The 15,272-nt window shown below is 41.7% G+C and overlaps 1 protein-coding gene across 1 annotated transcript in view; it reads right to left on the bottom strand.

Moving 5' to 3' along the window:
• The window catches only part of UBR1 (ubiquitin protein ligase E3 component n-recognin 1), a 136,789-nt gene that overhangs the window by 62,949 nt on the left and 58,568 nt on the right, over positions 1–15,272 (bottom strand). The window contains exons 16-26 of the mRNA XM_088471259.1: positions 14,635–14,696; positions 14,036–14,146; positions 12,535–12,600; positions 11,551–11,655; positions 11,031–11,094; positions 10,438–10,562; positions 8,228–8,280; positions 4,018–4,120; positions 1,830–1,878; positions 1,555–1,709; positions 192–291 (exon numbers count right to left, since the gene is read on the bottom strand). Of these exons, the coding sequence (XP_088327385.1) occupies positions 192–291; positions 1,555–1,709; positions 1,830–1,878; positions 4,018–4,120; positions 8,228–8,280; positions 10,438–10,562; positions 11,031–11,094; positions 11,551–11,655; positions 12,535–12,600; positions 14,036–14,146; positions 14,635–14,696 (993 nt within the window). The remainder of the gene's footprint in view (positions 1–191; positions 292–1,554; positions 1,710–1,829; positions 1,879–4,017; positions 4,121–8,227; positions 8,281–10,437; positions 10,563–11,030; positions 11,095–11,550; positions 11,656–12,534; positions 12,601–14,035; positions 14,147–14,634; positions 14,697–15,272) is intronic.

Genomic DNA, 15,272 nt, shown 5'->3' with positions numbered 1-15,272 from the left:
TCCATCAATATCATACGATCTACGAGCACAACGCAACAGATTCAAAGAACATAAGGAGCAAGTTTACAACCAGATATAAAAGTATAAGAATACTGAACTACCAAGTACTTGAGAGTAAGATTAGACCGACCACAAGGGTCACACGTTTCTGACACAGAAATGGTGACAAATCTCTTTTTAGAACATCTTACTTGATGCCTTGTGATAGAAGTCAAATGTTACTTCTTCCTCAGCAGCCTTCTGTAGCTGCTGCTTTTCTTCTATCAATCCAAGGGCTATAATATGCAGAGCCTGTGATGGGACAAATAGAAGGTACAATCTCGTAACCAACCTGCTGCACGTACAATACATGCTGGAGAATACATTTAATAGCTTGTGTTGGTGAAAAGGGACAAATGCAACATTAAGTTTATAGTGAGACACACTGCAACCTATAGGGCTGTTTAAGATATTATAGGAAGTGTATTCGCTGTTTGTGGATTCAGCTGTGTCTCTCTTCTATTCCAATGCAAGGATAGGTCATCAAATCAGCTTAATGCATTATTATTATTTTTACAAATTTCACCAATGAAATGTTGTTTAGTGTAAGATGTATATAAATTTTTCTTCTCCATTGAATGTAAACTCTGGGCTCAGACTACTTTGCTCATTGTTACTACTGACGAGTCACATGCTGTGATTGTATCCACTCTCTATTGTGACCTTTTGTGGTTTCCAGTACTGTCACTATGGTCCCTCAGAATCATTCTGTAATGCTTTTAGCTACTATCACAGCCTTTCTTTGTACTGCTACGGCAGGCTAAATGCTATTACTTTTAATAACATCATCAATTCTTTGGATAACTTCCCCTCTTAGAAGTCCCCCCCCCCCAGTTCCTACACCATTACCTGGACCGAACATCTGGATCACATTATTCCATAGTTTCAGCTGTGATCGATCAGGCCATGGCCACATGTCAGTCCTTCAATTTAAATTACTTCCGATGCTTGAAAAAGTGAGATCTAAATGTCCCAGTATCATATGACCTACCTTCTCAAGTGTAGCCTCAGTCAGTGCTTCTCAAATCCATTCCTTGGGACACCCTAAAGTTGGGTACACACAAGCGGCAGTGCAATACCGTCCTTCTAAAATGCTAATGCTGCAGGAAACATCTGATGAGAAGAGACGCCTCCTGTCAGCATCTGCGATCCCAGCGCTGAGACAGAGCGGTCTGGGATCATCATCTCGACCGATGGTTGCGATGTTTCCCGGCATAAGGCAGCAGGGTAATTTTAATAATTAGAACCACTTGTGGATCTTTTAAAAACGTGTCAGTCAGTAATGTATATACCTGTGGTCCAGCGAGGATTTGAGAAGCACTGGTCTAATTGTTAGTACAATGAGTACTTAGTGGATGTTTCCTTTGAATACTACTTTTGGGTATAATGTTTCGATGACAGAGTGCCAAAAAGTTGTTGTTTTTATTACCCAGGATATGTCAAATTCATCTTTCACATACAAGTGCTGCTCTAGACTAGGGCTAATGCACACATTAGGAGACCAGGTCACTGTACCATCTGTATCATGCCTTCTGTCCACATAATCGGATCTTCCTCTGCTGCCCTCTGTAGGATAGCCCGGAGAAGGTGCATCATCACATCGCAGCACAAGAGGTTGCTTACATTACGGAAAGCTGGACTGAAGTCCGGAGGTGGGGGTGGCGGTAACGCTGTACAGACCAAAATAAAGCCTCTTACAGAAACCGTTTTATTACGTATACTTTGTTACACTTCATGTACTTGGATATATGAGCAGTTTGGTTAATGATTTTTACGTCAAACAGGTTTACCTTCAGAACTATTTTCTTTTTTACGTCTTTTCTTCTGTGTGTGCTCAGCCTGTGTGTACACATAGATGACATTTTTACTAGAACACCTTCAATATAATATAACAATATATTTCTATGTGAAACATGATACAATTGAAGGAAATTATAATTGCTCCTACTTCAAAAGAGCAAATAATAACTTGACTACAGTAGTAAAATATGATTTTCGTCTTGTATAATTTATTTTGGAACATAGCATGATGGGTAGAAGCCTGCCCCGGGAAGTTGGACTCTAAAAGGGAAAAATTATACATCTACTGGAAGCCGCAGAACCAGGCATGGATATAAGAAGCTCGTTTATACTATAGAACATACAATAAAAAATACATAGAGAATGAAAGGACAAAGAATCAGACTAAATGCTGGATACACTAGACGATATGGCATATCGGGGACATTGGCCAGTGTTTACCTGCTGTGTCGCTGATAATACGTGCTCCCGCGCGTTGTCAGCAACATCGCCAGTCGGTCGTGCATGCAGGTCCGATGGGCGATGTAGTCAGCGAGGGCCATGCTGCCGAATGCAGCACGGCCCCCGCTGTCGCTCCCAGCATCACCAAGTGTGTATGCATTTGCCGATGCCGGGAGCCCCGCAGCACAAGACATCGGGCTGGGTACACATGGTTAAGTGTGTACCCAGCTTAACTGCCAACCCAATCTTTTCCACTGCATGCTAGGTGGATGGCAATTCCCAACAGGAAGCTGCAAAAGGCATGGGGGGAGATGTATCAAAGCTCCTAAAGAGTGAGGAAGTTGACTAGTGGAGAAGTTGGCCAAAGCAACCAATCAGTACATTCCATAAAATGACAGGTAGAAGCTGACTGGTTGCTATGAGCAACTGTTCTCTACTCTTACAAGGCTTCCTTCATTTGGGGTGCCACCAGGTTCATACACAACCCACAATAATACACAGATGAGTGGTCTCTCCTGTCTGTGGCAGAGAAAGTGATGAGCACAGGGTAAGGTGGAGGGAAAACAAGGTGACAGGATAGAAGTAATAGGACTAGATCCACCACCTTAGGACACTAATGAAATACTGCCTTAAGAGGCCATATCTGGGTGTAAGACCTGCAGAATGAGAACGTTTTTTCTGAATGTCCAACCTCCTGGGGGGGCAGAGCTTATGTTTATCACCCAGTTTCCTTTAATATAACACATTAGAAAATCAAGCACTCAGGGCCTGATTCAGACCCGCTCGCAAGCAAGTCGATGGTGGCCCAGTGCGCACGCACGGCGTGCGCGAGCCCCGGAACGAGCGCAAAAAGCACTCGCTGCGGGACTCACTACAAAAGGGGCGGCTGTCGATGTTGATCGACAGCTCGCCCCATTTTGTAGGCGTGGTGGCTTCACAAATGGAGGTGTTCCCATGCGAACACCTGCCGTTAGTGGGTGGCCCTACTGACATCACTAGTGATGTCAGTAGGTGGACTTCCTGCTCTAATACTGCAGGAAGTCCACTGGGGCTTGCGGCAATGAGACCCTACCGCAATGGTCTCGTCGCAAGCCCGATGGTCTCGACCATCGCGACCATCATCATGGCCGCTCGCATAAGCTGTGGGTGGTAACCCACAGCTATGCGAGCTGCCAAGAGGCCGCAACAAAAAAAAAAAAAGCACACATCCTGATTCAGAGCAAGCGCTCGCTTTTTGCGAGCGGCTCTGTATCAATTTGCTCCTGAAACCCAAAAATGAAGTAGAAGGCTGACACCTATGAGATGTATAATATAGGATGTTATCGCTGACCGAGAAACATATAAATAACCTCAAGAATGGTCTTAAGGCCATTAAAAGAAATGGGTGTTCATGCTAATAATATTACAGAAACTGCATGCACAAGCATAGAGTACTGCACACGCAAAGCACCCTTTGTCTGATAGGTACCTGGTATGTGCCATTAACAGTAACTAGCAGAACTATCTCTAAGAGAAATTACATTTTCCATACTATTCTATATGGCTCCACCATTTCAAGTGACCTACATGGAAGGGTATGAAACATGGGGATGCCATTTGGACAAGGATTGTAACCCACAAATAGCACTTAATACATAGGCGCACGACCCTACTATTAAATTGATATTTAAAGTGAGTATCTGTAGACAATTCTTCGTGGTAACTTAATATCTTTTACCATATCATAAGTTAGTTTACCTTACTGCGCTGGGTTTTGGTGTAGTGATAGAAAAACACATTGAATTGGTCAAGGTATTCATCCTTCAGTTCATACACGCCATGTCCGGATACTCCCGGCTTCCTAAATAATATCATTAATAATGTTACAATTTTTTTGCAAGAGCCTTGAAATGACTTAACATTATAAGACTTGGCAAATCAAGATTGTAGTGAATTCATGATTAGTCTCTGGGCCTAATTCAGCAGAGGACGGAGTTGCTATAGCAACTACTAACATGGTAGCAGCTGCGATAGCACTAACATGGTATGCATTACTGATCCGAGCTGAGTCCTAGGATCAGATCATCTGCGATATCATCGGCTGGCTTAGTGACCCACGGGGTCACGCAAGCCGGCAGCCGCAGATGCACAGAAGAAGTCAGGAAATCTCTGTCAGCCGACGAAGATCCTGGCCTCTTCCCTCCCTAAGTACGGGTCCTGCGCAAGCGCAGATATCGAACATGGTATGCATTACTGATCCGAGCTGAGTCCTAGGATCAGATCATCTGCGATATCATCGGCTGGCTTAGTGACCCACGGGGTCACGCAAGCCGGCAGCCGCAGATGCACAGAAGAAGTCAGGAAATCTCTGTCAGCCGACGAAGATCCTGGCCTCTTCCCTCCCTCAGTACGGATCCTGCGCAAGCGCAGATTCCGAACTATCGGAAATCTACGACTGAATCTGGCCCTCATGCTTATGCACCCCTTACAAGTCCTGTTTAAAGGTCACGTCCAACATGTATATTTTCTACACTACCTAGCACCTGCAAGGTATATCTGCTGTGGTACATTAAAATAACTATGGGCCCTGGGCAGTGCACTAGCTATGGACTTTCAACCTATAAACTTTATTAGAGTTTATATCCCATAAGACTAGACATCCAAGCACTGTATACGAACATTCCTCACGAGGACGACACTAATGCATTTGAGTATTTAAGACAACAAGTTTATTTTTATCTTATTAGGCTTACTTTAAAGCACAATTATTTAAATCCTAAACAAACATTAATTGCAGATTTAAGAGTCAGCTATGGGTACCATATTCGCTACAATTTTTTCCAACCTCTATATGGGTTTATTTGAGAGATAGATTTGTTAGTAAATAAATGTGTTCCATGTATGGACATAGAAAATCAAAAGTCATTTATTTTGTATGGCTTGTTTTGTTTCTTTACCAAGACTGAGAAAACTGGCATAATTAAAGTACAGTTAGGGTTAATGAGGACCAAACCAAGACCTCTTAATAGCCTAAACATTCTTGCCTCTTCCGTGTGTCTCTTGTATACATACTGTTTGTGGTGTATATCATGAGAAATGTAAATGCCATGTGCCTTTTGACCTTTTCTCCGATTCCTCTTATGTTTCATGATACAATTGTTTACACATAAGACATTTTACAGAGCTACTAATTTTTCTGACATTATCTTCAGTTCCCCACAATCTGGGTCGCCCATATATGCGTGATTCATTCACATAGCAATTATAACACCTACAGCAATGTTGGTACAAGCAAAGGCTCAGGAAAACGTACTCTATGTGCTCTTTCGGTTATCAGCTAGTATATAAATATTGAGGTACCTAGAACTTTGGGAAGCCAGTCCTCCAGGAACCACTCTGGGGCATGGTCCACCATTTTCTTTGATAAGCCGATAATCCTTACATTACTTTGCACTGGCTTCTAAGACCATAACTTTTTCTGTGCTTCTACCCTTTGTAGGCAGTTCTGCCCTTCTGGCTTGTGGCCATGGACTTTGGAAATCTCATACCTTAATACAGTGATCTCTGTTGTTACCTCCTTGAATTTGGAACTTAAATATAGGTCAGTCCAGTTGGACACTTGGTATCTACATCCAAGACTTTTGCCATTGCTGGCTTGTGTACTTGTTATGCATACTGTAAGGCTGTTGTTACTCGAGACAAAGCTTCTATTGGAACTGGTAAAAAAAACCAGACAGACAGACTGGGGCTGCTAATCAGTCCTAGCATGCCCTGTGTCCGAGTGCTGTAGGCGCGCTCACCTGCAAAGGGGCGTGGTTATGTCTCATGGGGCCGTGTCTCAAGCAACGGGGGCCTGGCCTCAGGGCATGCCCCCATCTTTCAGTATCCTGGCCTAGCAGAGTGCCTGGAGGCAGAGCTGCTAGGCCAGTGTTTAACGCTGGAACGGCCCTTCCGGCATTTGGCAGATGGGCAGTCCGGCCCTGATCTCAGTTTACCGCATCTTCATTACACTCTCTACATCTCTGTCCCCCAAATTAACTTCACCCCTGTGCTACAGCAACCCTGATAATCTCATTCACATCTCACCCACTAACTTGGTCCTTCATGTCTGTGCCCTCTGGAATGCCAGATCTGTCTGTAACAAACTGGTCCCCACCCATGACCTTTTCATCTCCAACTCCCTGCATCTCCTAGCCATCACATGCAGGCTCATGTTCTTACCAAGTTTTTGGCTCAACACCAAAGTCACCAGATGACTAAAATCCTCTCTCTACAGGGACTTGTGTAATCACGGCCAGCTCACCAACAAGTGCCAGCTCACACTTGCTTGAAGGTCCTAGGAAAGGCTATTTCCCACATTCATAGTTTATTCTAATTTAAGCCAATTTAGAAAAGGAACATATCTTACCACCAGGCCAACCAAAAATTTAAACTGGCTCTAAAGAGGAGTCTAATCACTCCGCTTGTGACTGAGAATAGTTTATTTGACAAGGGTAGCACATATCTCACCTAGGACTGGTTGATTGAGACAATGGAGCTGGCCATTGAGGCAGATAAAGAAATTTTGATCAATAAAGTAATAAAAAATTTTTTTTGCATGTTATATATTTTTTTGGGTTCTCTCTAACTATTTTTATAACTCAGATGCGAGCATGCCAAGCTGGGCTTTGCGGACATGGTCGCATCTGATGGGACCAGTCAGAAACTCCCAGTGGGCGGATGCTGGAAGATTACCATCCAGCAGCTGCTAATCTCAGGAGGGACCTCCTGGCCCCTCTGCATCCTTGTACCCTCCACCAGTGTCTGCCATGCAGCCAATCACTGCTGATAGGGCAACCGGGCAACACCTACCATCAGGCTGCTGCAGAGAGGAGCAGCCGCCTGGAAAATGTAAGTCAAGCAGCACTCATCCCCCCAGTGTATACCTGGAGCTGCAGCAAGGAGCAGCCGCCAGGGAAATGTAAACACGATGTTCCGATGAGCGATGTTCAGATAAATCGCTGCCTGATATTTTAAGATTGATATCAATGCTATGTGTTTAATTCTTTTTTTTTTTTAATTAAATCGTGTTGGATGAGTTTTAAATAGATGTTCTGGACCTAATTCAAGCATAAACAGCTTACAATTTCTGAATATTTTTTGGAAGAAATTTTACCCAGTTATGGGGTTAAAGGACATATGAGGGATCACTGAATTCAGTGGTTCTTTGTACCCACATATACATTATATTCCTACAGTTTAAGCCTTGTATTTTTATTACTTTGTATTCAGAAATTAGATTAGTCCTAGCCCCAGCAAGAAAGAGTGTCCACGGTGTCTAGTAGCAGAGTTTGAGAAGACATAAGAGAACTTCTATAGCGCCTATTCTCCATGACCCTTTCCTGGTGCAAATGAGTGAGCTAACCGAGATAACCCTAATATCTCCTGGGCCAGATAAATGAATATTTAAACAACTGTATCTTATAAGCATGTTTATGACCTATCTCACGGAAAACAAAAAAACTCTGCCTGATGTAAAGATGCAATACAGTTAAAGCTCTATTGATAAATATACTGTAATATTTTACTAATTCTCTAGATCATATGCTTTTAACCTTAATGACAGTTTTGGAATTTGTTCTAAACCTACCCAGTGTCCAAAAACAGTTCTGACGTTGCCTCCTAAAGGGGGAGATTTATTAAGCCTTGGAGAGAGATAAAGTACCAGCCAATCAGCTTCTGTAATTTTTCTATCACAGCCTGTAAGAGGACAGTCAGAAGCTGATTGGTTGGTATGGGCCACTTCTCCACTTTAACTCTCTCCAAGGTTGGTACATCTCCCCCAAAATGATGAAAATGTAAGAAATGCTAATTTGCGACTTTATATATTTTACACAGCAATTTCAGGTTTTTCTTGGGCAGATAGTAGCACGCTTAGTGTATTTACAAATGTCCAGAGTTTCTCCAAGGAATATAGTAGATCACTTACTTAAATGTGGCCACTTTGTTGATCAACTTATCCAAGCATATATCTGTATTTTCCTGCAAACGTATAAAGAAAGCAATTCACTGGCACGTAGCACACGTTTTGTAATATAATTAGTAATTACTAATGAATGGATTTTATTGGAGGACACTGACTAACCTTAGGATAAGCACTGTAAACAAGTGGCTGGGAATGGGACTTGAGAAGGCCCCTCCTATTTCTATTTAGCCACCTATCCAGCCAGGAAGGCTAAGCCTTATGACCAGAAAAATAGAATATGAACTGTAAAAAGCCACGAAAGTAACAAAAAAGAAATACGACCGAAGCAAAATCCCAAGGTGAGAAGGCCTGGATACCCCATTCGGCCATGAAGAAAAATATTAATCTGTGAGCAAAAAAAAAAAAGGGGCATACAGATTGGACATATGAATGTCCGGCAGTATACAGTTATGGGGAGAGGTAGGGTTACTCATCAGCCAACGCAGCTACTACCAATACTTGTTTCAGGCGAGATAATAGTGTGCACTCTGTACAGCTCTGTGAAGGTGTGCAGGAGGGATCATGTTACCATCCTCTACATATACTCTGCTCAGGCCCCATTCCCACCCCTCTCCCCCCCAAGACCATGAAGGACCAAAGACCACGTGGAATGAGCGGACACCCGAAGGGGTGGAGGTCTACTGGCTCTAGAATAAGCCAACTAGAGCGTAACAAGGACTGCAGAGATTTCTAGATTCATATTTAAGGACCAGAGTTAGATCACACACTACAAAATCCCTGGTCTCCTGAATGAAGGCCAGCTATTTATGGGACAGCACCTATAAAACAGATACCTCTTCCTTTGGAGAGCTAGTGTCCTGTCCAGGTCCCCCAAAGGAAATCCAGGGAGTGGAACCCAGTGGTGAGAGATATTGTAACCCACACAAGAGCAAGTGTAGGTGTAAAAGCATGGACTAGCTATGCAACTTTGTTGAAGGCTGGTTTTACAGACTTGTCTTGGAGTTACTCTGAAAGTGGGTAAACAGTTACTATTGACCACTCCTAATGGTACTACTCAAGTGCATATTGTCGTGGTACCCAAACTTATAGGAGAATATTCAAGCCACCCCCATCTCCCTTCATCTGCACCTGGAACAGTGATGTAAAAAGAGATAAAATACAGACTTCCCGGAGATTTGATAGTATTCAGAGGAGCATTTCACTGAACCATGGCTGCAGTATGCTCTGAAATCTAGTGTGCCTGATGGAGATGTTATTACGACAGGTTCACTAGTGGAGGAAGTGTGACTGGAAGCAAGAAAAGAAACTGTGCTTGGAGCCAATATCAGCAGAAGGCCCTGTAGTGATGCAGTCTATACCAGGAAACACAATAGGGTGCATATACACTTGGTGGAAGGGACATCAAGGAGCCCCGTGACCAAGCCTAGAAGAGGCCATAAAAGGCATGAGTGCCGGGAGTCTCTGGCTGCTGTAGAGATAAGAGGGACCTTTATTCTTGAGCCAACTCCCCTTCCTGTGGTTGGTGGTTTATCCATGGTTAATGTGTATTTCCCTGATGCTTCTACCACACTCATCTGATGCAACAAACTGCTGAGACACAGACCAGAGTGTGCTAGAAGCACCAGAGCAGAGCGCGACACCCCAGGCAGGAATGTGGAACTGCATGGGTTGTGACAGGTGCAGGATGCCAGAATGAACACTATTTTTGATATTTAGAATGTTGATATTCGCAATGTTGATAGCATAATGTTGACATGGTCTGAATGTCGGCAATGAACATAATGTAGACATTGCCAGAATGTCAACAGATGGCATGTCAACAAGCCTAACCCTAGCTGCAGCCTAGCCCTAATCTAAACATAACCCTAAAATCGGGTGGCAGTGTCGACATTGTAGATGTTGACAAAGTGACTGCATACCCTTGTTATAAATGTATGTTGATCCCAAAAATATGGCTGCCTACTGTATGTGTAGAACACCTCTGCAGTCTAAGTTCTATAAAAACGTATCTAAACATTTACAAACACTTCACAATATTACACAATTCTTATATGGGTAGATGATATAATTTTAGATTAATTGACAAATTATTCTTGTTATAAAGGGTTTGTGTTTTTTTTAATGGTTAATCATAGATTTTATCTATCTTCCATTTAGGTCCAATCATTACAGAACTATGATACTGTGGGATCTGAAGCAGGAAGAACACTTACAGTATCTGGTAAAGCTTTGGAAATAACACTGTGAGCCATGGGTTCAATACAGAGCAGATGGATGATCTCTCTCATCATACACTCCTCTCTGGTTACGCTGCTGACACCTGGCATGTACCGTTCTCCTGTAATAGGAAAGCTTGTTAAACAGTATAGCGATGGACTAGCAAACTACTTATCATGCATGCAGTCATTAGAATGCTTTAGTCAATTAGCGGCCCCTCACCAACACCGCAGATTTTTCCTTGCGCCCTGTATGAAGAAGACCGCACATCGCTGCTAATTGAATACAGCCCCCTGTCTGTCCTAAGCACAGGAAATATCCTCTAATGCTAGTGGGCAACACAAGCAGGTGCCTACATTTAGCTGACCGTTATTGGACATCTAAGTAACACTCAACCAACATGTCCAAAGCTACAACATCCTTATGCTATTCAAGGGTCTTAAAATTGAATTCAGCAAATCTGTTACACAATAATAATTCTGTCACACAAACAAATAAGGATCCTTCCCCATAAATCTCTAAGGGTTCACCTTTGGAAAATCTTACTCAAATAATGCAAAATGCTCCGTAAACGTATAGATTTTCTTACCAATTATGCAAATAAGCACATGCAGCATTTCCTCAATCAGAATGTTCCACTGCCTTGCCTGGTCCTAAAATGATAGGAAATATAAGATATATATTTAGACACATGGACATCTACCGTCTTATGGTTGTCTTGGTCGTCTTATGGTCGTGTTATGGGAGTGTCGCATAACTGGTTCCGAAGTCAGACACTTATTCGCTTGCAGTGGAGGCCATACTCTACCAGAGAATCTGCACCCAGCATGGGGCTTGTGCACGTTTCCATGGCCCAACAGATGGCTGCGTTTAAAGGTGCAAAAAGTGGACGTCTCAGTCTTTGCACATTCAGACGCATGTCTGTACATCAAGGAGGATTTTTACTACAGCAGCATTAGCATAAAGTTGCAGACACACCTACGGCAAAAGATGCAGTGTGCGACTTTCAATCAGGTCCCTAGAGAGGAAATATTTCACTAATGGTGAGTTAGAGGAATCGTTGTAGTCAAGACGCTAGCTCTAAAAGTGGGAACAATGGTGACACTTGCCATGTCTTTGGTGGACACTGAAACTTTTGAGAAGGGTTCCTCAAGCTCGAACCTGTCCAGCACCATTAGCAGGAACCGGTTTGGATCCATGTGGGAAGCACCTATCTAGAGAGAGCAAATGAAGCATTGTGATTACCTGAGAGATCACCTTCGTTACTAAATGCACAAATTATGTGCAATATTTTTGTGTTTATATGTAGGGTTTTTCTATTCACTTTCATTGTCTTTGGATCCATAAGTTAAAAGCACAATATAGAAAAGTAAAGTTGTGTAGTACTTACTACAGTGCTATAGAGTGCCATCATATATTGGTATTTATTCTAGCACCCTGCACCTGTCACAACCCGTGCAGTTCCTCTTCCCTGTCTGGGGTTTCACTCTCTGCTCTGGTGCTTCTAGCAAACTCTGGTCTGTAATTCAGCAGTTTGTTGCATCAGCTGAGTGTGCTAGAAGCACCAGAGCAGAGAGCGACACCCCAGGCAGGAAAGAGAAACTGCACAGGTTGTGACAAGTGCAGGGTGCTAGAATGAACACGATATATCTCAGCAATGTTCAATGTTACTGTATGAGACTGGATATTGTGATCAGGGAGTATGAGGAGATGGTAAATACTAATACTATATCCCTCTATAAAGGTACGGTGAGAGGGAGCTACCCAGAAATATCATACAGATATATACATAATCCAGAGGAACACTACCACCAATGTCCTGATTGTAATGGAAGAAATCTTTACATGGTAATGCAGCTTTAATAGTTGTATTTGTGGTTTTAGTTGTCCTACAAACTCCCTTATAGCGGACTTTTAATACATAAGTGTAAGCATTATCACAACGTTTCCGTCATTATATACTAAAGCAACCAATCCCTCGTAAGTGTTTCACAGCCCTGATTCCGTACTGTATGGCGGAACACAGAATGACTACACATATAAGGATTAGTAACTTGTCTTTTCATTTACCAGAGGAAGGTTAGTAAATATACCTGCAGCATCACAATGTCTTTATCATACATCTCCTCCCTGCACTTGACATCCTGGTAGTAGAAAACCTAAATAGAAAAAGAGCAATTTTAAAAATCTTAAATTCCTTCAAATGTACAACTTTTAAAATTGCATTTTGCTTAATTAAATAGTTGAATAAAGATGTGTGAAAAAAAAAAAATTCAGGCAAAACACTACATCTAGTATGTAAAAAGTGTATGTGGTCTTACATTTTTAAGTGTGACTTTTTGCATCTCAACATTTCAAATGCAACATTTTCTTTAAAAAGCCCAATTGAAATGTAAAATAGAAAAACAGAAAAAGGACACACCGAATAAAAAGCCCTGTAATAAAGGTCTGATCACAGTGTTTTATTTCCCCCATTAGAAATTGCAGCAGTGTTAGTTTTTTATGAATGTCCCTCAATATCTTCAAATTGAACTCCAGATTTACTGGTGTTTATAGGAGTTATCAGTGTCATTGGCCGTGATTATTTTTATATATATATATATATATATATTTATTTTTTTGGTTTTTAAAATTAATTTTTACTAATATTTTTTACAAAATATAGTGGTACAGAGAAAACAGAGGGGGGTGAAGGGATTCCCGGTGGGGGGCACACAATAATTGAAAATCTATATCATGCACAAGGGTGCACTACCTCAGCTATATAAATTTAATTTTTATTTTTTACCGCAGCAGCAGACGGGCCTCTCTGATCCCGTCCGTTGCTCTGTGTCAATGACACAGATGCATGTAGCACGGATCTCCCTGGGGATCTCTCTCGTGCATGCCATCGTTCCGTGTGCACAAACACAGAACGATGTGTGTCGTGCACGATAGGTCGAAATCTTACTGCAGGTTCAGTTGATCTCCGATGCCGATACATGACGCTGCATCAGCATTGTAATCGTCCAGGAAAACGCCACTTTTTATATGATTGGTCGTTACAATTGATAACGGCCAAATCGTGTAAAAAAAAAAAAACCACACTGTGTATGGGCACTTTAACTCTGCATTTAATATGAACTTGCATTGAGTCATAAAGTTTGACACTTGCTCAGACTGTGAGGTTAAAAGGATACTTTTGTAGCTTTCACACAGGTTTTTGGCAGACTGACAATTTTCACTTGAGCCAGCCCCGGAACCTGTGTAATGTAAGAGTGTCCCGATTTTTAGGGATTGTGTGACAGTGTGTGGCCCTGACGAAGTTCAAACCAAGTCAAAATCCTAACCATAGTCTAAATACACCACCATGCCAATTATAGTGGAGTTAGGACCAAAACTCTGGCCGTGTATAAAGGACAGACAGACAGAGAGGCTTTCTCGCTTATTATATAGATTAGGTGGTGGTTGAAAGTCTAAAGACTATGCAAAAATGCAGAAGATTAGATAGGAAAAATACACAGTACTTATGGACATACTGCAAGCCATCAGACAACCTTCCACAAATTAGAATTATGGATAGATTAGAAGTTCCCCTTTAATATAAATTAATACCTGGCTAATTATGGTGAGGCCATTTCTCTTCCACATCTCAGCAGCCACCTGCCCCACTAGCACCAGACACCTCAAAGGACTTTCAACAAGAAGTTCCACATGGAAGTCTTTCTGAACAGAATGGAGAAATACGAAAGAAAGTTAATGAGTAAGAACTGGCTAAGTCACAGTAGCATGAAGGGAAAACATTATTGTCTATCATCATTAAATTGTTTAAATATAGTGATGTTCTGAATAGCTATAAAGAGACCGAAATTAAATGCTGTATAAGAAAACAAAAGTATTTTTTAATATATTAATATACACCAGCTACAAAGCTGGGATGAAAAATTGTTTTAGAAATTAGAAAAAAATAGTATACGTTATTTGTTAATTATGTTATAAAAGTAATACAATTTTAAATATTTTTAACTGATTTATTAAGAATATCCTAAGTGCACCAGTAGACGGACTCACCTTTTTTCTCAGATCTCAGTAGTAATAAACTACTATATATAAACTCAGATATGAAGGGCTGCAATTTATGACCAAAATTTAGTTTGAACTTCATTGTAGGATTACCAATCAGTTATAATTATAAAGTACCAAAAACTACTCACTGGTGAAATAAGTTCAGGCAGTTTTGTGATGAGACCTGTTCTACTCATTTGTGAATGCAGACCTAAAATAAAACATAGGACAACCAAGAGCAGAGTTAATGGCCATTATCCAAAAATGCAACTTCCTAATAAACAGACTGTTTATCCGGCAGCCGTCTAGTCAAATGCTGCTCTCTAATTTTTATTTTATGTTTTTTTTCCCCCACAAAAAAAAAAATCGAGTCTGAAATAACATTATTTCTTTAACATCCTATCTGGGGGGTACTGGTAGACAATGGGGTGTAGAGGGCACTGTTCCAGGAGCAGGCACAATCTTCAAACTATACTTGTTTGCTGGCTGCCACTTCCCCTCTACATTCCACCATGCTAGTCCATGGAGTGGACACCATTGTCTAGCCTGTGAGCAGATCTTGTAGGTTTTTTTTTTCTTTTATTGCTTAGCAGCTGAACAGCTCTTGTTATGTACTCCGCTGGAGGGAAGCAGGTTTTGGAGCACATATCTGTGCCCTGGCTCCCGTAGAGAGGTTAACCGGTCACGGATTCTGTGGGTGACCAGGAACCCAAGAGGATTACCTTAGGTGTGTGCTCATGGTTGGAGCTTTACATCAGCCTCACTCCTTTTACCATGATTGAGACGA

Source organism: Taudactylus pleione, unplaced genomic scaffold (genome assembly GCF_031769625.1).
Source record: "Taudactylus pleione unplaced genomic scaffold, aTauple2 ptg000113l, whole genome shotgun sequence".
NCBI lineage: Eukaryota > Metazoa > Chordata > Amphibia > Anura > Myobatrachidae > Taudactylus > Taudactylus pleione.
The sequence above is the reverse complement of the archived record's forward strand: the minus strand, read 5'-3'. Positions and strand labels throughout refer to the sequence as shown.